Below are 27,814 nucleotides of genomic sequence, written 5' to 3'. Positions count from 1 at the left end.
TCTCCTTACCAAAGTACTTTCATAGATGAACTAAACAATTAGACTGGTTCAAGGATAGCAGGTTTTCCATACAAGGAAAGGTTGCAAGGCCTGGAATTGTACAAGGAGGTGGCTAATTAAGACCGAGGAGAAATTTCATTATTCAGAGATTGCTGAATCTTTGGACTTCTCTTCTTGAATGGTTGTGGAAGTTCAGCCATTATGTTCATTTAAAGCAGAAACTGATGGCCCCTTTAAGACAATTGAGATAGTGCTGGAAAATGGTGCAGGGGTAGGAGATCATTTATGAGCTTGATAAATAGCAGAGCAGTCTCAAACAACCAGATGGCCCAGACCTGCTTCTACCTCTCAACTTTTGATTTTTTGTTAATTCACACTTAATTACATAGCGTGGCTGACATGATTGATTACAGGAGTGAGAGCTCCCTTTTTGGTAAATGTCTGCAAGACAACTTACTGGTTAATAGTGCACTGAGGTATGCAAGGTTGCAGGACTTTGACATTTAAGTAACTTTCAGGAGTTCTACTTCAGAAAATGCCAAATGTACCTACAGTATTAACCACATTAATTGTGACCAAGAAACCAAAGCAAAACTTGACACCCATTATTTGGAATTGAATACTTTTATTAAAGGGACATATAATTCAGAAGATTTCTAATGTGAATTAACCAATGGCTTCATTCAAAAACATGCAACAGTATTTGGAATAGTTTAATTAAATATTAATACACCAAAATAATTTATTCAGCCATTCTAAATCCCAGCTGATCTACATCTGAGATTGAGCCCTCCAAGCCACGCACTCATCTCATTACTAACACTGGGCAGGAACTATAGAGCTTTGAATCTGGCGGTGTGTGGCCTTGGGTCCCACAACACCAAGTTCAAGATTCATTTCTATTACACAAGCATAAAGAACAAAGTAACTGTTACTCCAGATACAGTGCAGCACACAAAAAAAAACACAAGATAAAGAACACAATAAATCCTTCATGATGTTTCTGGCCCTTTTCAGGAAAGTTATTACCCTACAACCATCAAGCTCCTGAATGATCATGGACAACTTTCATATATGTATCACAACTTTGAACTAATTCTATGAACTACAGTCTCATTTTCAAGGTCTTTTTACACCTAAGTTTCAAAGTATAATTTTTATTTGAGTAGTTTGTCTTTTGCACATTGACTGTCAGTCTTTGACTGTTTAGGTACAGTTTTTTTTGGTAAAATTCTATTGTATTTCTTTTCCTGTAAATGCATGCATGAAAATGAACTTCAAGATCATACAACTGTGAAAAGTCTAATCAGCCTGGTGTCTCAGGGGTTGGGAGAGTCTGCACCCATGCCACCACCTGCTCCTGGCACTCCTCCTCGTCACCCGAACCACATCCTTCCCATGGTGTCCCACCCTTGCCATTCCCAACATTCTTTGCTCCCGTCAGATTTACAAACTCACGCTCCACTCCATGTTGACACATATAGTATTGTGCAAATGTCTTAGGCACTCTGGCTATACATATATGTGCTTAATACTTTTGCAACAGTACTGTATGCAGTTACATATAGTCACTTGATATTAAATTTACCTTGAAATTTGTTTTCCCCCTCTTCTAACCCTCTTCACTTAAACTCATCAACACATTTCTCCCACTCTCATTGATCAATGCTACTTTCACAATTATTGAGAAATTTAAACTGCTACAGAGAGTAGTCCTCTTAGTATAGAGGCTTCTCCTGAATTGCCTATTGAATGTTAATGACAACCTTACAGATATGGGCTAAAGGCCCCACAAACCCAGATATTCTCTCTACTACACTCTCCTGTAAGAAGATACAAAAACCTGAAAGAATGCACCAACAGAGTTAAGGACAGTTATAAGGCTATAATAAGATGAACTCTTAGTTTCACAGTCTACCACATTATGGCTTTGCACCTAATTGTCTGCCTGCATTGCATTTTATCTGCAACTGTAACACTTTGCATTCTGTTGTTATTTTTCCCTTGTACTACCTCAATGAATTGTTGCAATCAAATGATCCATATGGATAAAACATAGAATAGTACAGCACAGTACAAGCCCTTCGGCCCACAATGTTGTGCCGATACTTAAACCCTGCCTCCCATATGAACCACCACCTTAAATTCCTCCATATACATGTCTTTTAAACTTCACTAGTGTATCTGCCTCCACCACTAACTCAGGCAGTGCATTCCACACACCAACCACTCTCTGAGTGAAAAACCTTCCTCTAATATCCCCCTTGAACTTCCCACCCCTTACCTTAAACCCATGTCCTCTTCTACTGAGCAGTGGTGCCCTAGGGAAGAGGCACTGGCTGTCCACTCTATCTATTCCTCTTAATATCTTGTATACCTCAATCATGTCTCCTGTCATCCTCCTTCTCTCCAAAGAGCAAAGCCCTAGCTCCCTTAATCTCTGTTCATAATCCATACTCTCTAAACCAGGCAACATCTTGGTAAATCTCCTCTGTACCCTTTCCAATGCTTCCACATCCCTATAGTGAGGTGACCAGAAATGGACACAGTACTCCAAGTGTGGTCTAAGCAGAGTTTTATAGAGCTGCATCATTACCTCACACCTCTTAAACTCTATCCCTCGACTAATGAAAGCTACCACCCCATAAGCTTTAACTACCTTATCTACCTGTGAGGCAACGTTCAGGGATCTGTGGACACGTACCCCCAGATCCCTCTGCTCCTCCACTCCTCCACACTACCAAGTATCCTGCCATTTACTTTGTACTCTGCCTTGGGAGTTTGTCCTTCCAAAGTGTACTACCTCACACTTCTCCAGGCTGAACTCCATCTGCCACTTCTCAGCCCAGTCCTGCATCCTATCAATGTCAGGCTGCAATTTTTGACAATCCTCTACACTATTCACACCACCACCAACCTTTGTGTCATCTGCAAACTTGCCAACCCACCCTTCTACCCCCACATCCAGGTCATTAATAAAAATCATGAAAAGTAGAGGTTCCAGAACCGATCCTTATGGGACACCACTAGTCACAACCCTCCAATCCAAATGTACTCCCTCCACCATGACCCTCTGCTTTCTGCAGGCAAGCCAATTCAAAATCCACCTGGTCAAACTTTCCTGGATCCCATGCCCTCTGACTTTCTCAATAAGCCTACCATGTGGAACCTTGTCAAATGCCTTACTAATATCCATGTAGATCACATCCACTGCACTACCTTCATCTATATGCCTGGTCACCTCCTCAAAGAACTCTATCAGACTTGTTAGACACGATTTGCCCTTCACAAAGCCATGTTGACTGTCCCTGATCAGATCATGATTCTCTACATGCCCATAGATTCTATCTCTAAGAATCTTTTCCAACAGCTTTCCCACCACAGACATGAGCCTCACTGGTCTATAATTACCCAGACTATCCCTACTACCTTTTTTGAATAAGGGGACAACATTTGCCTCCCTCCAATCCTCCGGTACCACTCCCGTGGATAATGAGGACATAAAGATCCTAGCCAGAGGCTCAGCAATCTCTTTCCTCGCCTCGTGAAGCAGCCTGGGGAATATTCCTTCAGGCCCTGGGGACCTATCTATCCTACTGTATTTTAACAACTCCAACACCTCCTCTCCCTTAATATCAACATGCTCCAGAACATCAACCTCACTCATTTTGTCCTCACTGTCATCAAGTTCCATCACATTGGTGAATACCAAAGAGAAGTATTCATTGAGGACCTCACTCACTTCCACAGCCTCCAGGCACATCTTCTCAGCTTTATCTCTAATCGGTCCTACCTTCACTCCTGTTATTCTTTTGTTCTTCATATAACTGAAGAATGCCTTGGGGTTTTCCTTTACCCTACTTGCCAAGGCCTTCTCATGCCCCCTTCTTGCTCTCCTCAACCCCTTCTTAAGCTCCTTTCTTGCTACCCTATATTCCTCAATAGACCCATCTAATCCTTGCTTCCTAAACCTCACGTATGCTGCCTTCTTCCACCTGACTAGATTTTCCACCTCACTTGTCACCCATGGTTCCTTCACCCTACTATTTTTTATCTTCCTCACCGGGACAAATTTATCCCTAACATCCTGTAAGAGATCCTTAAATATCCTAAGTACATGTCCATAGTACATTTTCCTGCAAAAACATCATCCCAATTCACACCCGCAAGTTCTAGCCTTATAGCCTCAAAATTTGCCCTTCCCCAATTAAGTTTTTCCTGTCCTCTCTGATTGTATCCTATTCCATGATAATGCTAAAGGCCAGGGAGCAGTGGTCACTGTCCCCCAGATGCTCACCCACTGAGAGATCCGTGATCTGACCCGGTTCATTACCTAATACTAGATCTAGTATGCATTCCCCCTTGTCAGCCTGTCAACATACTGTGACAGGAATCCATCCTGGACACACTTAATAAACTCTGCCCCGTCAAAACCATTGGAACTAATCAGATGCCAACCAATATTAGGGAAGTTAAAGTCACCCATGATAACAACCCTGTTATTATTGCACCTTTCCAAAATCTGCCTCCCAATCTGCTCCTCGGTATCTCTGCTGCTACCAGGGGGCCTATAGAATACTCCCAAAAGAGTAACTGCTCCCTTCCTGTTCCTGACTTCCACCAATACTGACTCAAAAGACGATCCTGCTGCATTACCCACCCTTTCTGCAGCTGTAATAGTATCCTTGACCAGTAATGCCACCCCTCCTCCCCTTCCCCTCTCTATCCCTTTTAAAACACTGAAAACCAAAGACAAAAAATAAAAGACAAAGGTAATAAACCAATTTACCAATTTAACATCTTGATCTTTTTTTTAATTAATCATTTGCAGAGACTGATGTGGACATCACGATCAAGACCAGAATTTGTTCCCTCCCTAATTATCCATGGTGAGACACCTTCTTCAGCCACTGTAGTCTTTTGATGAAAGTACTCCAAAAGCACTTTATAGTGGCAACAAAGAAAGAACAGTGTTAATATTTCCGAGTCAGGATGGCGTGCTATTTGAAAAAAAACCTCCTGATGCTAATATTCTCAAGCCTTACTGCCATGATCCATTAGCTTGGGAATTATTGGAGGAAAGGCTGAGCAAGCCAGCAGGGCTTTTTTCATTGGAGCGAAGGGGGATGAGAGGTGACATGATGGATGTGTACAAGATAACAAGAAGCACAGATCAAGTGTACAGCGGAGACATTTTCCCTGGGTGGAAATGACATGGGGCAAGGTGGAGATACATCTCTACCAAAGGAGGTGTAAGGTGCTCTTTCCCTCCAGCTGTCTGTAGGTCACCCTTGGGCAAGGTGTAGCACCTGCTTACCACCCCCTGCCCCCAAATCAGGGTCACATGAAACCATGGCAGCAGCTGGTAGATAGTTGTATGAGCAGCTGGTGCATAACACAAGTCCTGGCTATATGACCACTGACACCATGCAGACAATCTGAAGAGTATTGACAATGGCTAGGGTCATCCATCTTGTAAAGACATTGCCCAGAAGGCAGCAATGGCAAACCACTTTCATAGAAAGTTTGCCAAGAACAATCGTGGTCATGAGACCATTATCACCTACGTCATACAACATGGCACATAATTATGATGGTGGAAAACAAGGGGCACAATTTTAAAGTGACTGGAGAAAAGTATAGGGGGAATGTCAGAGGTAAGTTTTTTTTACACAGAGGTGGCATACACTGTCAGGGGTGGTGGTAGAGGCAGAAACATTAGGGGCATTTGATAGACACATGGATGAAAGTAAAAATTTGGGCTATGGGGGAGGGAAGATTGATCTTAGAGTAGCTAAAAAGCTGGCACAACATTGTGGGCCAAAAACCCTGTACTGTCCTCTAATTTTCTATGTTCTAAGAAATATACTACCCTATAACCTTAAATGAGACATCTGAGGGGCGATCAATTAAAGAACCAAGTACCAGTCAGTTTAAAATTCCTTTTAAATCTAAAAACAAATCATTTTTGATATTATGCCTGCAGTTTGTTTGCCATGTATGACAGTGAGTTGAAGTATAACTGCCAAAGTTGTTAGCAGAGGACAAAGTCTGAAGAATTTTAAAGATGATGAACCCCAGGTACCTTGGGAGGAAAAACCAGTACCAGAGTACTTCAAAGCTCTGAAACCACAAATAAAAGTGGCAAGTTAACATTTCATTTGGTTTTCCTCATTTTGCTCAGAGAAGTGTCGGTAAACTGTAACCTACATTTAACATTCTGCATCAGAATACTGGAGTTGATATCCATATCCCTTTTGCAAACATATAAGTAGTGTTCAACAAGTCTCACTCAGAATTTTAAAACTAGCTTACATGTTCATACCCATGGGATTCAGTTTTGTTTCTTTGAAATTCTATTTAATAACCCATTCTCACTATTCTTTGAAACACATGAACGAGTTGCTTCTTGAATTAATTTTCAAAATCAACATCACCATTCACAAGGTGTGATAATGCGTCATGCATTTTAGAGCTGTAGATCTAACTTCATTCATAATCATTTTCTGAACTTGCTGTGGGTTATGAAAACGATTGAGCCATGAGCCAAACTAAGAATCAGATAATCTATCCACAATTCCATGACTATAAATGGGCACACTAGCTAAGGGCTAAAAAGCACAATTCCTGCTCTCTTGTTGCAGATCTGGACTATTTAAAAACAATAAAATTGATGAAGGGTTCTCAGTGAAAGTCATGAGTTTTCCAGTTCTGAGTACTGTACATTGTGTACTGCCTTCACTTCACCAAAGGGCTTCGCTTCCACAGTGTTCATAGCAGCAAGAATGAGATGGAGGGAATGGAGGCAATTCAGGAGGGAATTGTACAAATAACTTTTAAAATCTTTATTTTATCCTCGTTTTTATTAAACATACTAGAACATTTCACCTGTTACTCTCCAGCATTCACTCAAGTAGGTAGACATTGTTCAAACAAGGAACCAGACAGTGTCAAAAGATTATTCAACCACTAACAGCATCAGAAGATGTCTGATCCCGCACTTGAATAAAATTCACACCCACATATGGAGTTCCCCTTACAAAGAATCGCTAGATAGCAATCAAGACTACATCAAGGATCTTTTTTAACCCCCATGGCCCTGACTGGAGATCAAGTCTTGGATTTCATTGCTTCTATAGACAGAGGCCCTAATTACACTCAGTTGGTTCCGATGAACATTACTTGTATTTCCATTGCCAGACTTCCAAAACATTCCAAATACCGTACATTAATAATATGAAAAAAGAAAATACTGGAAATGCATCCATGGGAAGATAAACAGCGATAACGTTTCAGGTCGAAGACCTTTTAACAAAACGCTTTGTCAGGCTGACTGTTGAGTACTTCCAACATTTTTCATCTATGGTTTAGATTTCTAACATCTGCCATAATTTTTGATGCTCCTATTATTCTGACCTCCATCATGGCAAGACATTACAGATAGAGAAAGGGAAAAAATTCAGCACATTCTAAAAAATTTCTTTAGAAAGTGCAATGTGTCCATTAATTTGAGAATTCATGCTCATGACTGAACAAAATGGAGAATGTGCATTTAGGGTGACACTGACAGGCCTCAGTCCATCTGTTGGGAACCCAATACAGCAGGGGTTCCCAACCTTTTTTATGCTATGGACCTCAGGTTGAAAACCCTTGAAGGCACACACTCAGCGATTCAGAAACAGCTTCTTCCCCTCTGCCATCCGATTCCTAAATGGACATTGAAACCCATGAACACGATCTCACTACTCTTCTATATTTCTGATTTTTTTTGCACTACTTATTTAACTTATCTATTAGACATTTAGATACTTCATTGATCCCGAAGGAAATTACAGCATTACAATCACATTACAAGTGCACAGATATAAATATTAGAAGAGAAGTAGAAAGAATAAAAAAATAAATTACCACAGTCTAACGGGAGGGGGTCATCACTTCCCCGGCCACAGATTGACTCATTATAGAGCCTAATGGCCAAGGGTAAGATTGGCCTCATATATCTACATCACTCGTTGAAGCAAAGCAGTTGTCTTAGTCGCTTACTTATACTTACTGTAATTTTCTCTATATTTATAATGTATGTATTGTACTGCTGCTGAAAAAATTAACAGATTTCATGACCTATGCCGGTGATATTAAACCTGATTTTGAATCTGATAACGCCTTGATAAAAGAGGGAACAAGGGCATCTCCCAATTTAGTCCCTGTTCTCTCTGTTCAAACAGTTTTTTGACCCAAGATCCAGGGGTCCCACATAATGGCCTCGTGAATCAACATAAAATCCACAAAACTAGAGTGGAACCAAGTTATTTTCAAATGAGGTGTACATTTGAATGACACTGCAAATCCATCCACCACAAGGAAAACAATTAAGTGTTACAAAATAAAAATAGTTCTAATCATGAAACTGTTCATGAATCCAAACTGTTTTAATATTATGGCAGTTTTCAAAAAAGTTATACAATGAATGTGCCAATTGTAAAGACAGGCAATACAAATAATCATTTTTTCTCTCTGGAATTAAAGAAAACACATCACAAAAAAAAAATACAAATAAATATGACAAATGATTAAATGACTATTCCAAAACAGTTTTGTCCCAAGCACTTCCTTTCTTCCTGTAATCTGATAGGTTCTTGATTAGAAAAAGCATCAAAGTTCACAGGGCGAAGGCAGGTGAATGAAGGTTGAGAGGGATAATAAATCAGCTATGATTGAATGATGGCACAGACTCAATGGGCCAAATGGCCTAATTCTGCTTCTATGTCTTATGGTCTAATTCTGACCTCTGGTACCTCGTCCTTCCTACCTACAAGCACTGATGTTAGAAGGCAAGGGTGGTGGCTTTAAATCTCTACTAATTTCTAAATCTCAGAGCTATTTTGTCACTATTTACCAATCTGTTCCTAGCTGCTGCCAGTGTGGACAGGATGTCATGGCTGAAGGACACACCACACTATCTGGAGGAATATACAGTGCTTCTGGTGTGTGTGGGTGATGAGACAATGGTGGACATGTTAATGAGTATAAGATAAAACTTTATTTACCCTTGAGGAAATCATTGTTGCAAGGTTGCTCTGTCTGAAATATATTCTTTAAAATACAAAATGTAAGCATTCAGATATGAAAAAAATACAAAATGTACATTAAGTAATAGTGCACAATACAGATGTGCAAAGAAACCATGCACTTATGTACTTAAGGAGGAGTTGTACAGTCTTATAGCCACAGAGAGAAAGGATCTCCTTGTGGTGTTCAGTGGTGTACCTCTATGGAATCATGTTACTAAAGGTGCTCCTCTGTTTGTCCAGTATGTCACAGAGGAGGTGAGAGGGATTATCCATAATGCCCTGTAGTTTCTGCAGCATCCTCCTCTCAGACACAATCACCAGGGAATCCAGTTCCATTCCCAGAACAGAACCAGCCTTCCTGATGAGTTTCAATGATCTTCTCACTCTGCTGCTGCACTCAGCCTGCTGCCCCAGTGTAGAATAGAATGCAAGCCACCACTGAGTATAGAACATTCACCACACGGTACTGCAAATGTTGAATGAATTTGGGTAAATGGATAGATTACAGAGAAATAGTGAAGGTGTGGGCTTCATGGGATTGCTTTGAGAGCCACCATAGACTCAAAAGATTAAACTGTCTCTTCCTACGTGATAAGAAAATACCAAATGACATTCCATTGCATCCTACAGAGATGGTTACTTATCGATGTGACTACCAGTCAAATAACTGATGGGTTTGGATCAGGTTAGATGAGATGGCAAAAATTCTTTGTACAATTTGATCATGGTTTTACCTTACTGGTCATACAATAGTTTCGATTTTCTTAAAAATGCTAGAAAAATTAGAAATATATTTCCCCCCAAAAATAGATATTCTCAAGCAGGTCCATTAAACATTACAAAGATATAAAGAAAAACTTAATTTGTCGCACCTACATCAAAAGGTACAGTGAAATGCACTGTTTATGTCAATGACCAACACACTCTGAGTGAGCATGTGCTATGGGCTGCCTGCAAGTGTTGCCATGCTTCCAATGCCAAAACAACATGCCCACAACTTGCCAACACTAACCCATAATGGAATGTGGGAGGAAACCACACTTGATGAGGATACATTTCTTAAAATTCTTACTGCACGTTTCTACTTGGTACTTTCACGTATCCTGGAAGGAGTCCAACTGTATAGCAGCAATTCATCAGAACCAAGAATTACTGCTCTGTAGATAACCAGAAATAACAGGATTCAAGTTATTATACCAGAAGTTAAATCAAATCCATACAGAGTAGATTTTAATATTGCTGATATTTGAGCTTTAACTTTCAACCAAAGAAAGTGTTTATTCAATAAATTTGAATTGCATTCATCTATTTCACCATGCAGGTGCAGAAAATGCTGATGCTATAGATATGAAGTAAAGATAAAAAAATGAAGGAACTGCATTTCCAGTTGTTCAAAGGGGAAAATTAATTGCTTTAGGTATCAAGTGTTACTGAGTGTCTAGTTTTAATGAAATACTGTGTACAGTTCTCTTGCAAGTCAATAGTAAAATAACCAGTGCAAAATTAAGAACACTGTTAAGGACTACACCAATACAAAAGTTATTTTCTTGTATGAAACTTGTAATTGACAATATGGGTAACATTAGTAAATCCAGTATACTATAATCTCAGAGAGGTTTCATTTGCCTTTTCTAAATTAATGTTAATGTATTAGTAATTTGTCACCTCTTGGTATAGCTTGTTTAAGGATAACTTGAAACTTATAACTTACAGCAAAAGCTAAATCAAAATAATCAACTTTTCTAAAATGGGTCTATGTATACTTATACAAATTAATAAAAGTTTTACAAAGAGTCTGGTGCCAATTTTGAAACATCAAGACCGAAAAGTAGGACTTGTGCTTTAATTAGGGCAACTCCAGTTACTAATGTTAACATGAACTGTAAAAACTAGAGTATCTCATGAGTATTGTTCAATTTTAAAAATGAACAAAATTTTTTCTGAAATCTCCAACACTTTTGGATTTTGTTCACTGCTTCTAGTTATTTCCCTTCCCTACACTCCTCAAATTTTAGTGCCAATCTTCAAGTTTGTTTCTGCATCTTTTCTCCATTCTCCTTTCTCCTCTGTCTTTCAGTACACTTTTCGTTTCATTCCCCTTGCCTTCAAATGACATTCCTTCACTGAACCCAATCATCCTATGTTTTCCCTTCCCTCATTATCATCCCATATTGATTGTTTCTTCCATAAGACCACAGGACATAGGAGTAGAATTAAACCATTTGGCCCATCTAGTCTTCTCTGTCATCTTCTCCACTCCCCTAGCCTCCACATACCAATTCAAGGCTCCAAACGTTTGACAGAAAAGTTTACTTAATCTCTGGATAAAAGAAAAGAAAGCTCATAGTCCAAGAGGGAACAAATGAGGACAGAGACAATGCAGCGAGGGAACAAGAAACTGTGCTGCTTAGCTTTTCCATCATCATTGCACTGAAGTTAACTAGCATAAATGTCTACAGGACATACCAAAAATGCTGCTTGGTCTTGTCACTTTTGCAGTATCCTGTGCTCTGGACCTGAAACAACAATGATCCTTTATTCCTCTTCATTGATGCTGACTGACCTGCTGAGTTCCTCCTACATTATACATGTTACCGGTGCTCTGAAATATTCCTTAATATCATGTAGAGAGAATCATGTTGACTTTCAACTGGTTTCTGTGAAGGTAGGGGTACCAGGAAGAAGACAAGATGGATACACCATTTAATTGTGTCTGTGAATGCTCTCTCTGCTAAAATGCTAAAATACCAGGCACTGTCATTGGAATTAGTGTTTGGAGAGAGTAAGGCACTTAATTAAGAAGTCTGGTTGCTGATACACAAAAAAAAGTCTGGTTCTTGACCAAAAAAAAACAGGCAAGTCTATCACCAACCATACATAGGGGAAATGTAAAGGTCATTTGATTTGCATTAACAAAACGACAAAAAGTGAATAATTATTTCTAAATTTTAAAGAGCTACAGATCTTGCAGAAGGATTAGATATTCAGATCAGAGTTTTCTAGTTTGAGCTATATTAGTTCATTCAAACGAGCTCTTAGCTACAAAGGTTCCAGCACTAAAATGTGATAAACTATGTATCTGTGGTACTTTAGAGTTACTTGGTATATTGCAATGGATGAGCACTTCTTGCCATAAAGCAGATACAGCTGAACAATAAACCTACTTACTGACATGCCTGTGATGTTGCTGTCATACCTATACTTCATCGTACCTACGTATATGACAATAAACTCTACTTAACTGAACAATGAAGAATGGCATGTGGATAAAATATCAGAGAGCTACAGCCATATTCAAAGCATCACGCTCTGCTTTTAAGAGAATAAAGAAGTAAAAAAAAGAGATAAGGACATTACATGGTCTGCTCAAAGAATTCAGTGGGTTGAGCAGAATTGAATGCAGGAAATAAATTGTTGATGTTTTGGGTCGACACTCTACGTCAGGACTGAGAGTGGACAGGCAAAGTGGCCAGCATAGAGAGAAGGGGAGTGGCAAAAAAAGGTGAGTATTGGACTGAGGAGGTAGTGCCAATTGGAGTTATTAACAGGAATGGAGTTGGAAAGCTGGGGCAGATAAATGATAAAAAGAAATAAACCACAGGTGGGTCAAAGTGGGGGAGGAGAGTGCGAGACAGTGTCTTCAACTTGCCTCCTCCTATCTTGCTCCATTTGCTGTTATTTCTTTTTCCTCTATCTTCCTCAGAGTCCTTTCTTGCCACTCCCCTTCCCCTACTCCTGTCAGCCACCTACGCGCTACATGCTGAGTCCTGACAAAGGGCTTTGGCCTGAAACATCCTCCATTTCTTTTCTCCCACTGATGCTGCTCAACTGCTGAGTTCTTTAGCAGATTGTGCGCTGCTCCAGATTTCAGCTCTTGTGTCTCAAAAAAAAGATATAGATTTATTTTTCCTATTTTTATACAGTACATTTAACATGCTCAATGTCTTATTACTATCTTCCTATCTCATGCAAATTACATGTCCTCTGGGCTTTTATACACCTTCTACCAAATATACAAAGAAAATTAATGCAAAATTTAAATTCCCCAATTAAAAAAGGCTCCACATTTTCATACAATACACACGTCAGGTTTGAAACAAATGTGCATTGTATTCAAGCTTCCTAAGTGAACAGACAGCTAAATATTCGATTGCCACATACACGTACTGCTAGATTAAATTAGGACTGTTTTGGTGACAATATTAATACAAGTACTTAAAAATCATATTTAATAGTAATCTTTGCTTCTTCAAAAATCACCAATTCAACAAGAAGTCATATTACAACAAAAAAACAATGCAGAAAATAATTTTCATTGCACCAAGCCAGTCTAAAAAATTACTTTGTAATTCATGTACTCTGCTATCTAATACTGTGGGACCATTTGACAGCCCAAGGGAATAGTCATGGTCATCAAGGGAAATCAAAACAAAAAATAACCTGAGGTAAAAAGGGTTGGTCAATGTTCTCCATTTCTATAACCCTGTCAGCACGTTCAATGGACAGGGCAATTAAAGGCGAGATAGGTATAGGATACAGAATCTGTTTAACCACTGAATATTTACTAATCAGACTCAAACATACCTCAAAGGCATATTGTTAACTCTAAACATCACTTGAAGAAGAAATAGTAGATAGAATCTCAATAGTTTTAATGTCTGTTATAAAAGACAAGCAACATAGCAATACACAGGAAACAAACTCACCTGCTTACTCTGAAAGCTTACACAAAATTACCCAATTGAAATTAAACAGCAGATGAAGGATCCTTGAAAACAATGCAGTATTATAAAACATAGTAGTTTACATTTGAATGCAAACAGTACAAGGAACTCTTTTTACATCAGTGGGTCTTCAATAGGTCCTTTATTTAAAATGTTGTTTGTAAAATGCTTGTAAAAAAACGTAAAAATTAAACATCTAATCTCAATCTAGATGAACTTCTATGCTACTGCACAAGTTGAAAGTATGACAACCGAGTGTGATATGTTCAAAAATATGGCAGCCATTTTGTACATTTCAAAGTTGCATTAAAAGTAGTACGTAAGTAAATAATGTTTGCTTACTTTGAAAAGTTTGGATGTACTGTGTCAAAATGACTATATAAAAACTTTTTTTAAACTATGTCAAATCACTAGTATGAAGAATAAACAGAATGGGTTCATCATCTCAGGATATCAAAATCAGAAGCTATCACATTAAAGCCCAGAAGAGAAATGTCATGACCAATGTTATGCATACATTTCTGCAAATAGTATAATCCAGAACTAAGGGGCAAAGTCTCAGGGTGAGGATTCAAATCAAGATTGATGCAAGGATGAGTTCATTTTCCTAGGGTATTCATGTCTGTGATAATAAATCTGATTCCAATTTTCCTTCCCTATCCTTATCCAAATATCCATCTCCTTCTCCTCTGCCTCCCGGATCAGGAGCTAGTTAAATCCCTACCTCCAAATTCAACAGAACATGATATTACACTCAATCTTGACAATGCACAATGAGGGCTTGGTTTGTATTTGAATGTACATTTTCACTGCTATATTTGCCAATGCTTCTGGCCATTGAATCGGAGCAAAGTCAACTTAGAACATATTTTATTTCCTCTCCTCCTTGTTGAATAACTTCATCCTTTTTACAGTTAACCTCACACGTCTGTAATGCAGGCTTTCAAGTAAACTGGAATCAGATTCCTCTTGATCGTCAGAGAAAGTCCAAGATTATAAAGAAAGAATGACAATTGTAATGAGTTCCCTGAAAATCCACCACGTGAAGTGAAAACATGAAGGAAGGTGGAAAATTTGGAGGAGCAAGAGGAAATGTCCAGGATTTGCCAATTTGAAGCTTTATGCAAATTAAGTAAAAGTGGAAAATACCAGATATTTTGTGATGAGAGGATCCCTTTAATGACCTTTCAATAGAGAAATACAAGAGATTATTTTGAGTTATTAATGGCAATTAGTTCTGAGTTGGCAGGAATGTACTGTATGAAACAACTGTTCCCTTGAATAATACCGTTGTGGTATGAAAACAGAATAAACTAGGAAGAAAATAGGAATAGGAAACCAATGGTCATGAAGACAAAAGTTTCAACAAGGCAGCTTATTATTGCAACTTAATTACTGATTTTTAAATTGGAAATGTTGATTTTTTTAAGGAGATTTCCTGATCACTTTTCAAATTTGTATACTATATGGTGCACAAAGTGGCAAATGCATGCATTGGTGTAACCAGCAATTTAGAAAAGAGAATGTTATGTTATTGTAATGCATTCTATACAGTTTGGTTCAATTATATGGCAATTACTTTGTTATAGAATGCTGACAAATCTCACATTTCATTGGGTTTCTTTTTTTAATACACACATGAAAATGAGTAGGGCTAGTTAATTAATCCTGTTCAGCTTCTTGTAAAAATTGATTTTCACTATGTCAATTAACAGTCTCTTTACTGTGGTATAGTTTTATATGTTTATCTCCTTCTATATTCTGTACTCAATTAGAAATTATACAAAAGTGCATTGATAATGAAAAGATTTCAGGAAAGCAATTCTGAATATTTGCTGTTTTAAAACACTTCTGGGAACAAAACAAAAATGGAGACATTTAGCCCATTAGTTAAATTCCAATATTCAGTGAAATCATCAGTTATTGATGATCTGAATGCTTGTCCAAGTTTTATCAAATCAGTAATTATTTTTGGAATTTTTCATTTTAAAATTTATTGACACTGACAGTTATAGAACAATAAACCTTTTTAATGTCTTTTCCTTGTCAGTTGAGTTTTATGTCATCTGATTAGCCAAGCTGGATGAAACATTTTACCCAACTTACGATGAAATTTTCAACAATGATTAGCCAATTGCTCCATTACAATGATTTTTAAAACCATTTTATGCAATAAAATGCCCCCACATTTTGGTGTGCTGGTATCACTGCAACTTAACTAATTTTAGGTGGTGACTCAAGAATAAGTTTCCAAGGAAGGCAAGCTAATTAGATATCTGGCTTAAAGCAAAGCTCACCACAGATTTATTTTTCCTTTTTCCCCTTGATTTATCAAGACAATGTGAAGCAAAATGAGTTTCCACTGGCATGGTGGGGGAACATGAGGCATCTTAACACTGGTACAATGTAACCACCCTCCCCCAAACCAAGAACTTTGAGCTTCCCCCCCCCCCACCCCCCGCCATGGTTTCAAAATGATTTTGGCTGTATTACAGAACTACCTTCAAGCTTATCTTTGAAGCAATTATTTTAAGTAGATCTGTAATTAATAGATTGCACTTAGTACAATTATTTTTAAACATAAAAACCGTCTTTAAAGAATATTTATTATATTTCCTGACACATTTTTATAAATTGTCTAAACCAAATTATGATTTATTTAAGCTATGGATGTGGATGCTATAGAGAAATATTGAGACACCACTGTGTCAGATTTCCAGCCCTTACCCCGAAACCAATATGACTTATCTGGTGCGAAGAGGACTTGTACTGAAATTGAAAATCAATTTGATAAAAAGATCACACAAGTACTGGAAAGGCAGCCATTGCCCACAGAAAACACCCATCTCAGTTTCTGCCTTCCTATGTAACTTTTCATTTTTCAAGCTCCACCAAGAACAGGTAATTTTCATTCTTGATTATTGTACAAGACAAATTTACAAAATGGATTTATTTTAGTTACTTAGTAACTTTATCTTAGTTACTCTCTTCCTTTTTACGTACCAGTACTCACACTTACTGTCTCTCTTTATATTATTTACTAGTTTAATCTGATAGTTTATCTTCTGCTACTAGGAGCATAATTTCAAAACATGGGGTTGCTCCTTTAAGACAGTCATGGGCGTAAATTTCTGCTCTCCATGGGTCATCAACCTCTACCTCTATCATTCTCTACCTTAGAAAGCTGTGGAGGTGGATTAATTGAAAACACTCAAATCGCAGACAGACAAGAGCATCAAGGGAAAATAGGGCAAGCTTATTAAATAGTGAAGAAGCTAATTAGTCCTTGCTTCTATTCTTCATATGTTCCTTTATAAGACCCATTCGAGGCATTGCAATATTGTTTACTGCAATTTGCTCAATCATAGACGATGGCCAAACTTTACATGTAACTTCTGAAACCCACAAGATTTCAAAGGTAACTTTGCTGATTGCTATGACATGTCATCCAACTTATTTTTTGGTAGATAAGAAAATGAGTGAGAAAGAGTCAATCTTGAAGCCCAATATTTTTTGTTTTGAAAACTAATAAATTTGGCATAACATCTTCAGACAACTCAGTATCAGGAAGCGCATACTCATTAGCTGTTGAAAAATCAAAAAGTACAATTTGGACTATAAATTGTCCACTATATCAGGATGAATCAATTTTAAGTTAGTATTAAAATATCTACACCGCAGCATTTTAGACTACAGTTGACGAAGGCAACTTTGGTAAGGGTGCCAGTGAAAAAACTTGCACAAGTCACAAGTGAACTATGCAATCTGCTGGTATCTCTCATGTACAAACACTTCTGTACAAGTATTTAAAATTTTATGTAAAACATGTTGTTACAAGGTTAATAGTTTAAGGACAGGCATGCTTCCGTGTTTAAAGGGAGGACAAATAATTCCTCTAGTTGCTCCTTTGGGATCAATAATTTGTTGCAAGTGAGAAAGGCTTATTCTACCACCATAATTCCATGGTTGTAGTTCCATGCAGATTTCATGTAAAGATAATTTTATCTCTGTACACCTGTCCAAACCCCGAAACCAGTCAGACTGAACCTAAAATGGTGCGTCCTTCACTTTATAGTTGCTCGCTTATATGTCCCATTATTTCTGCTGCATCCACCTCCAGCAACTATTGTGATCTTCAGCATTTCATCAAATTGGGTACATACAAAATTAAATTAGCAAAAGGCCACAAATACCAACTCACTTGTCTCCTTGAAGTGAGTCATTTGTAATAGCATATAGTAAACAGATTATTTTAAGTAATACTATTTTTTCAAGCCTAAGGAACTTAATTTCTTCCAAAAGCTGTAACTAATTTAAACTAGTTTCTAAGTCTACAGATAACTGTCCTACTAAATGCTGCACTGGGTTCCAATATAAGCTTTAATCCTGTGTCCTGGTATTGAAACTTGCTTAAATTTTTTCCAATTATTTTGAGCAAGTAACAAGGAGAGTCAATGATTTATTTGGTTGATATGGATCTTAACAAGTCCCATGTGGCCGGGCTGGTCAAAAAAGAAAAATGGATCCAAAATATACGGTAGTTCGATATAAAACTAGCTCAAAGGCTGGAAGAATGGAGTAGTTGATGGGCGATTATGCAACTGAAAGTCTGTATCATTGAGGTTCCATATGGTTCACCACTTTGGTGCCTTCATTTTTGTAGTGAATAGCAACTGATTTAGACTGAAATGTAGAGATGATAAAAGATGCATATGATCACATGGTCATGTGTAGATGACAAAGAAACTAACTTTACACTGCAAAAAGAAATGAATATTTTACTCAGCTGGGTAGAAATGTGACAAATGGAATTCAGCCTTAAGAAGTATGATGTCAAAATTAGGGAGAGACAACAACAGAGAAAATGGAAGGATATTAAGCAATGTGAAGGATCAAAGGGACTTTGGAGTCTACATCCACAGTTCCTATTGTTAACAGATGACATCAATGAAGAGCTAGAAAAGGCAAATGAGATGATTTTTTTTTATCAGTACTGGCAGACAATACAAAAAGCAGGGAAGTCAAAATGCAACTGTGCACACTAGCTGTCTGCCACAATACTGTGTGCAATTCTGGTCACATTAAAGAGGTGATTGCAGTACCACAGATGTAGCTAAGAAGTTCAAAAATATTGTCCGGAGTGGAAAAATACTGCTTTCATTAAAAAACTAGGATCAGCAGAGGCTACTTTCTATAGAAATATGAGGGGCCTGTAGAAATCATTTCTCAAAGCAGAGAGGCCAAATAACTGTTATAATACATTTCAGGTAATTCATAAAAGAATTAAAAGAGGGGAATGTAAAAAGCACTTTTCACCCAGACTGGAATAACTGCGTGAAAGTGAAAAAGGCAGATTACCTAATTGTATTTTAATACCTAATTGTATTTAAAAAGACTTCAGATGCAAAAATCAAAGAGCCCTCATGTGCAAACTTAGTGCTGGAAGGTAGAGTTAAAATAATCAGCTTTTTCTTTATCAGCAAATACACAAATTATCTTAGTGGTTTTATTCGGTGTCATAAAATTGCTATAAATCTACAAACAAGAATCTCTCAATCTCACTCATGGCAGACAGTCCATTGAAAATGAGCAGACTGATATTTACACTGGAGTTCAGAATACCAAAAGGTAATCTCACAGAAACATGATATTCTGACAGCATCACAGAATGTAGTGACTAAAAACAAGTTTCTCTTACTACTAAATTGGCCACAGACTCAAGATGGATTGACAACTTAAGACTGTGATGAGGAGGAATTTGTTTGGAGAGCTCTAGAACAAACTACATCAAAACAATTAGGATGCTTAGTCATTATATACATTTAATAGACTGTTTTGTACAACATGGAAATCAAGGGCTATGGAAGTTGGGTAGGAAAATGGAACAAGGCCAAAAGGTCAAATTACTAATCATCTTATTGAATGCCAGTGCAGATGCAAAGAACTAATCCTGTAAAACCTTAAGACATAGGAGCAGAATTAGGCCATTTGGCCCATCGAGTCTTTTCTGCCATTCCATCTTGGCTCATTTATTATCCCCCCCCCCCAACTCCATTCTCCCACCTTTTCTCTTTGACACCTTGACTAATCAAGAACTTGTGCTTTAATTATATCCAAATATATCCAATGACTTGGCCTCCACAGCATCTATGGCAATGAATTCCACAGATTTACTAACCTCTGGCTAAATAAATTACTCCTCATCTCTGTTCTAAATGGATGTCCATCTATTTTGAGGCTGAGCCCTCTGGTCCAACACTCCCCCACTATTGGAAACATCCTCTCCACATCCACTCTATCTAGGCCTTTCAAATCCTGCTGAAGGATTTCGGCCCAAAACATCGACTGTACTCTTTTCCTAGACACTGCCTGGCCTGCTGAGTTCCTCCAGCATTTTGTGTCTGTTGGTCAGATTTCCAGCATCTGCAGATTTTCTCTTGTTTGTGCTTTCAATGTTTCATAGGTTTCAATGAGATCCCCCTTAGAGCCATCATATGTTAACCCTTTCATTCCTGGAATCATTCTCATAAACTTCCTCTGGACTCTCTGTAATGCCAGCACATCTTTTCTGATAAGAGACCCAAATCTGCTCACAATACTCCAAATGCTGTCAGACCAATGTCTTATAAGTTTCAATATTACATCCTTGCTTTTACATTCTAGTCCACTTGAAATGAATGCTAACATTGCATTTTGCTTTCCTTACCACCAAATCAAACTGTAAGTTAACCTTTAGGGAATCCTGCATGAGGACTCCCAAGTCCCTTCGCACATCTGATTTTTAAATTTTCTCTCTGTTTAGAAATTAGTCTACACTTTTATTCCTTCTACCAAAGTGCATGACCATTCACTTCCCTACACCATATTCCATTTGCCACTACTTTGCCTATTCGCCCACTACAGCTAAATCCTTCCACAGATTCCCTGGTTGCTCAACACTAACTTCCCCTCCACCTATCTTCATCGGCCAAGTCATTGACACATAATGTGAAAAGGAGGAGTCCCAATAAAGATGCCTGTGGAACACAAGTAGTCACCAGCAGACCCCTTTTATTCCCCAAAATACAAAAATACAACTGCAGATGCTGTGCATCAAAAAATAGGTACACAATGCTGGAAGAACTCAGCAGGTCAGGCAGCATTCGTGAGAAAAGAGTAGCCAACGTTCCAGGCCGAGACCCTTCATCAGGAATGGAGGGAAGCGAGGGCCGAAGCCCAGTAATAGAGATGGGGAGGGGGAAGGGAGAGGCACCAGGTGGAAAACCAATCAGAGGAAAGATAAAAGTGGGAGGGGATAAGCATGAAAGAACTGTAGAGATAAAGGAGCAGAAAGTTGAAAGGGGAGAGAGGCAGAGAGGGACCTGGGATAGGGGGAAGGGATTACCAGAAAATTGGAGAATTCAATTTTCATACCACCAGGCTGGAGGCTACCCCCCCCCCCCCCCATTCCAGATGAAGGGTCTCAGCCCAAAACATTGGCTACTCTTTTCTCACTGATGCTGCCTGACCTTCTGAGTCCTTCCAGCATTGTGTTTGATCCACAGCATCTGCAGTTGTATTTTTGTATTTTGGGGAATAAAAGGGGTCTGCTGGTGACTACTTGTGTTCCACAGGCATCTTTATTGGGACTCCTCCTTTTCACGTTATGTGTCAATGACTTGGCTTTGTGTACATATTCCCCTTTTATTCCCACTCTTTGCCTCCTGCCAATCAGCCAATCTTTTATACATGCTAGTATCTTTCTTATAATAGCATGGACTCTTGTTAAGCCTCCTCACGTGTAGCCACTTGGATTTGCAGAAGTCCTTTGACAAGTATACAACACGCACTGACTCTCCTTTGTCTACCCTGCTTGTTGTTTCCTCAAAGAAGTCCAAATAATTTGTCAGGCAAGATTTCCCATTAAGGAAACCATGCCCTCTTTGGCCTGTTTTATCATGTGCCACCAAGTAACCCAAAATTTCATCCTTAATAATGGAATCCAATATCTTCCCAACCACTGAAGTCAGGCTAATTGGCCTATAATTGTCTTTCTTTTTAAGAAGGAAGGGAGGCAGAAGTGGAGTGCCATTTGCTATTTTCCAGTCCTTCGGAATATTTACAGAATCCAGTGACTCATAAAAGATCATTGACAATGCCTTCACAATGTCTTCAGCCACCTCTTCCAGAACCCTGCAGTCAATCTGGTCCAGGTGACTTATCTATCTTCCTTCTATCTATCTTCAGACCATTCAGATTCCCAAATACTTCCCCCTTAGTAACAGTAATTACATTCACTACTGCCCACCGACACTCTAATTTCTGGCATACTGCTATTGTCTTCCATAGTAAATTTGGCCTGAAAAATACTTACTAAGTTCATCTGCCATTTTCATGTCCCCAATTACTCTGCCTCCAGGGTCATTTTCCAGTAGTCTGATATCTTTTTTCCCTCTTTATATAATTTGATAAAAATCTTTGGTATCTTCTTTTATATTATTGGCTAGCTTAACTTCATATTTAATATTTTATCTCTCCCTGTGCTATTTTTAGCTGCCTTCCATTGGTTTTTAAGTGCTGCCCAATCCTTCTGCCTTCCCAATATTTTTTGCAATATTATATGCCCTTTCTTTAGCTTGAATGCTGCCTTTGACTTGTCAGCTATGTTTGTGTCATCCTCCCTTGAGAATAATTCTTCATCTTTGGGACGTAGCTTCTGAATTGCTCCCAGAAACTGTTCTGCTGTCATCCCTGAAGGTGTCCTCTTCCAATCCACTTCGACTAGCTCCTCTCTCATGCCTCTGTAATTCTCTTTACTTCACTGTAACATGGTTCATAGTTCTTACATTCATAGTTAAATGAAATGAATTTGCCTTCACTAGGTGAAGATCTTAGTGAAGTAATTAACAACTCAATTCAGGAAAGGAGCAAACACACCTTGCATAAACAATATTGTTTATACATTGGATTTTGGCATTAAGTAACTGGAGACATTATACGACCACAATAGATAGGATCAGAATTAGGCCATTCAGCCCATCATATCTGCTCCACCATTTCTTCATGGATGATTCATTTCCTTCTCAATCCCATTCTCCTGCCATCTTTCATGCACTGACTAATCAAGAACCTATCAACTGCCACCTTAAATACACCCAATGACCTGGCCTCTACAGCCAAGTGTGGCAACGAATTCTACTCATTCACCACCTAAAGAAATTCCTCCTCATCTCCATTCTAAATAGCTGAATTTCTATTCTGAGGCTGTGCCCTATGGTGCTAGACTCCTCTCCACATCCACTCTATATGGGCCGCCTTTCAATATACAATAGATTTCAATGAGATTCCCTCTCATTCTTCCAAATTCTATCGAGTACAGACCCAGAGCCATCAAGCGCTCCTCATATGATAATGTTTTCCTTCCTGGAATCATTCTCAGACAGACAGACATACTTTATTGATCCTGAGGGAAATTGGGTTTCGTTACAGTCGTACCAACCAAGAATAGTGTAGAAATATAGCAATATAAAACCATAAATAATAATAAGTAAATAATGCCAAGTGGAAATTAGTCCAGGACCAGCCTATTGGCTCAGGGTGTCTGACACTCTGAGGGAGGAGTTGTAAAGTTTGATGGCCACAGGCAGGAATGACTTACTATGACGCTCAGTGTTGCATCTCAGTGGAATGAGTCTCTGGCCGAATGTACTCCTGTGCCTAACCAGTACATTATAGAGTAGATGGGAGACATTGTCCAAGATGGCATGCAATTTGGACAGCATCCTCTTTTCAGACACCACCGTCACAGACTCCAGTTCCACCCCCACAACATCACTGGCCTTACGAATGAGCTTGTTGATTCTGTTGGTGTCTGCTACCCTCAGCCTGCTGCCCCAGCACACAACAGCAAACATGATAGCACTGGCCACCACAGACATGTAGAACATCCTCAGCATCGTCCAGCAGATGTTAAAGGACCTCAGTCTCCTCAGGAAATAGAGACAGCTCTGACCCTTCTTGTAGACAGCCTCAGTGTTCTTTGACCAGTCCAGTTTATTGTCAATTCGTATCCCCAGGTATTTGTAATCCTCCACCATGTCCACACTAACCCCTTGGATGGAAACAGGGGTCACCACTGCCTTAGCCCTCCTCAGGTCCACCACCAGCTCCTTAGTCTTTTTCACATTAAGCTGCAGATGCTTCTGCTCGCACCATGTGACAAAATTTCCCACCGTAGCCCTGTACTCAGCCTCATCTCCCCTGCTGATGCATCCAACTATGGCAGTCATCAGAGTCTTCTGAAGATGGTAAGACTCTGTGTTGTAGTTGAAGTTTGAGGTGTAGATGGTGAAGAGAAGGGGAGACAGGACAGTCCCCTTTGGAGCCCCAGTGCTGCTGACCACTCTGTCTGACACACGGTGCAAGCGCACGTACTGTGGTCTGCCAGTCTCTGTGGTCTCGTGAACATCCTCTAGACCATCTCCAATATCAGCACAGCACTTGTTAGATAAGGGGCCAAAAACTACATGTGATGCCTCATCAGTCTTACAAAGCCTCAGCATTTCATCTGAATGAATGCCAACTTTGCATTTGCCTTCCTCATCACTGACTCAACCTGCAAATTAACTTTGAGGGAATTCTCCACAAGAACTCCCCAGTACTTTTGCACCTTGGATTTTTTAATTTTTTGCCTGTTTAGAAAATAGACTTCCTCCCGAAGTGCATGACCATACACTTCCCGATACTGCATTCCATCTGCAACTTCTTTGCTTGTTCTCCTAATCTGTCCAAGTCTTTCTGCAGCCTTCCTTCTTTCTCAACACCATCTGCCCCTCCACCCATCTTCGTATTGTCCACAAACTTGGCCACATCCATCATCCACATCACTGACATATAATGCAAAAAGAAGCAGGCCCAACACCAACTATATTCTGGAAATACTACTTAATGCAACCAAGTAACAATTAAAATAGAAGAGTCTACCATTCTGCAGTATTAATCACCTTGACTAAAATCTAAAATCATTACTTCTGAGTGCATTTTCTTCTACTTCACAAAAGAGCCTAAAATGGCCAAGTCACATTTCTGTTACCATTGTATACCATGCAGGCAGCACAGCATCAGTATCACAGTACATAATCTTTCAGATCAGATATTTACAAACTCAAATAATTACCCATTATTAGCTGTACCCCTGATAGGGCCAAATTATACCCCAGCATGATTGAGTATTGTATGAGAAATTATCCTTTTACAAGGGAATATAGAAAGGACTGCGTAAGTGCCTTACTGACAGCGTGGGGAATCCAAACCACAAATGGCAACAGAAGCTATTTCCTTGCTAAAACAACAGTTGAACTCCGACATGGATGGTTCCAAGCCCAACTGCAAAATGAGGAGGGTGGGACAATGGGTTAGCAACCCCATCCCATCACAGTTCCAATCTGAACCCCTTAAACCAGGGGTTCCCAACCTGGGATTCATGGACCCCTCGGTTAATGATAGGCCTCATTGACATACAAAACGTTAAAGGGTTTCCCACAACACAACTCAGGAGTAAGTGTATGCTACATTGGTAGGAGAGGGACAGTAGACAAACCTGAAGAGGCTTCAAAAGGACAGTCCCTGTAGACAGGAGTCTTACGGTACTTACAGAAGAAAGGTAGCAGAGAAGTTTCTGTATGGGATGTACAGATACTTTAGAGAGATTTGTACCACAACCTAAAGCTCTCCCCAGGATGCAAATGTAAAAGGGGCATCTATGCTTTTTAGCTTTATTTAACTTCCACAGCATATCACATGTGGCAGATCTCAGCAGAGCTCACCTGAAGAGATCCTGAATGAGGGTGGCCCTTCATTCAGAGCAGGTCAGGCACGTGATTTTCAGAGGTCACAGACAAACCTCAAGCTACGAACATCAAAAATAATTCAGTATCAACTGACACTACCAGAGCTCAAGTGTAACTTAGCTTTGTACATTGGGTATTTGTGGTATCCAAGCACAAATTATTATTATTATAGTTATTAGGATTAAATATGTAGTGCCTATTTCCAAGGCACTGCTCTACAACATAGCTAACTATTACACAGAATATAAATAAATGCACAATTATACTTCAACATTGCAATAATCCACATCATAAATGGCCTATAAAAGAGTATCTATAGCCAATAAGGCATATACACTGTGAATGATTGCCTCAAATGCATTAAATTAGCTCTGTTACTTTAGAATGTCATCATAGTACCCAAGAATGCTCCTAATCCAGACAAAAGAACACTAGACTCAACAAGGATCTAAATTCATACTGAGCAGAAAATTAGTTCAAAGTCAGACTGCCAAGGAAGTTCCATTACTGGACCTATACTCACTTCCAAGGACTCTTTTCAACTATTGTTCTCAGTATTCTTTTATTTGCACAACTTATCTTTTGCACATTGGTTGCTTGTTTATGTACATTTTTCATAAATTCTATTGTACTTTTTTATTTTCTTGCAAACACCTGCAAGAAAATGAATCTTCAGGTACTATCTGGTGGCATAAACCTCCTTTGATAATAAATTTACTTTGATTTTGAGATGGGTGGAGTCTAACAAATTTACGGAAGTATAAACAGAATGCAAACACATTGCGCTGGTGCATTTAGCAATAAACTCAACTTTTGAGAGTTCCCTCTACAGATGCTGCCAGACACGCTGAGCTCCCCCAGGAGTCTTGTGTTTTCTGACAGATAAAGCATAACAGCCGTAGCAAACTAGCTGAGAGTACCCGTGGCGAGGGAGGAGGTGAGAGAATCACTCACTCATTCCCCACTGGAGAGGATTCAACCCCGGCCCTGCCCACGTGCGTGGTGAACAGTGACTTCAGACCCATCTGACCAATCACAGAAGAGAGACTAAACTTCCGGTGTAGCTCAGGGCGGGCACAAAGGCCGTTTGGCTCGGACGGTTTGGGATCTGCCGCCGGCGTTAGTTGCCGTGCATTCCGCCTTTGCGCTTTAATTGAAGCTTCCAGAAAACCGGCGCAGAAATCGTACCTTTCTTCACCTGTCGTCTGAGCTGTGATACAAAGTAGATTAAGACGGCAATGATGACAGCAGCCAAGGCGTACAGCACAGGATCCATGTTTACCTGTCACTGGCCCCGCCCCTTCTGACGTCCTCAACTCCGGGCTGTGCCACCCATCTTCTGCTAGGAGGGGGAGTGGGATAAACTGTCGGCGTAATCATTTTAACCAGGATTTGGATGAAGCCGACCCCCTTTATCATTATAAAATATTCATTTGCCCTGTGTGTTTAATTACTTTAAAGATCACTCCAGTCGAAAATTTGAAGCCTCCTTCGAACCAATGGCTCCTTCGAACCAATGCCCTGTAGGTGCCCGGATGCCGCTCACAGCGCCACCGCTTGGCTGGAGGGGTAAACGGTCAGTATTGGGGATGTGGTCAAGGACTCTCCTTCCGGAGGTATATGTATGTACACGTGTAACAACAGCAGCTTTGGAGGGTACTTTGTTTTAACACTTCCTATGTGCAGAGTTCTGATATACAAATGGAGGCAAATTAAGGGGGACTGAGAGGATGCAATAGGAGCTCAGAAAGATAGTGAGAGGTGATTTGATAGATTGTTTTATAAATTATAAGGCCACAAAGACAGGAGCATAGACTATTACACCCATTGAGTCTACAACGCCATTCGGCCATGGCTGACTTAATTATTTGTTTATTGTGATACAGCTGAGAATCTCTCTACTCCATTCTCTTGCCTTTTCCCTGTAACATTATTATCAGTGAGATGAACAGTAAGGCTTTGTTCTCTCAGCAACTGAATGGATGAGGCTTTGGCAAGCATCATAGAGTGTAGAAGAGAAAGGAACTGAGAGCCAACAATGCCCAGTGGCTTCCACTTTGGAATTCTACCCAGAAGATTCCAAGAAAAATAACTATCAGTTTTTTTCTGAATCAGAATTAGGTTTCATAATACTGGCATATGTCATGAAATTTGTTAACTTTGGGGCAGCAGTACAATGAATTCAGTAAAT

At 39.3% G+C, this 27,814-nt stretch overlaps 1 protein-coding gene across 1 annotated transcript in view; it reads right to left on the bottom strand.

Moving 5' to 3' along the window:
* Positions 1-26,963, bottom strand: part of LOC132391904 (DDRGK domain-containing protein 1-like) — a 79,328-nt gene extending 52,365 nt beyond the window's left edge. The window contains exon 1 of the mRNA XM_059965663.1: positions 26,812-26,963. Coding sequence (XP_059821646.1) covers positions 26,812-26,899 — 88 coding nt within the window. The 5' untranslated portion in view covers positions 26,900-26,963. The remainder of the gene's footprint in view (positions 1-26,811) is intronic.
* Positions 26,964-27,814: the final 851 nt, after the last annotated feature.

This window comes from Hypanus sabinus, chromosome 3 (assembly GCF_030144855.1).
Source record: "Hypanus sabinus isolate sHypSab1 chromosome 3, sHypSab1.hap1, whole genome shotgun sequence".
Taxonomy (NCBI): domain Eukaryota; kingdom Metazoa; phylum Chordata; class Chondrichthyes; order Myliobatiformes; family Dasyatidae; genus Hypanus; species Hypanus sabinus.
The sequence above is the reverse complement of the archived record's forward strand: the minus strand, read 5'-3'. Positions and strand labels throughout refer to the sequence as shown.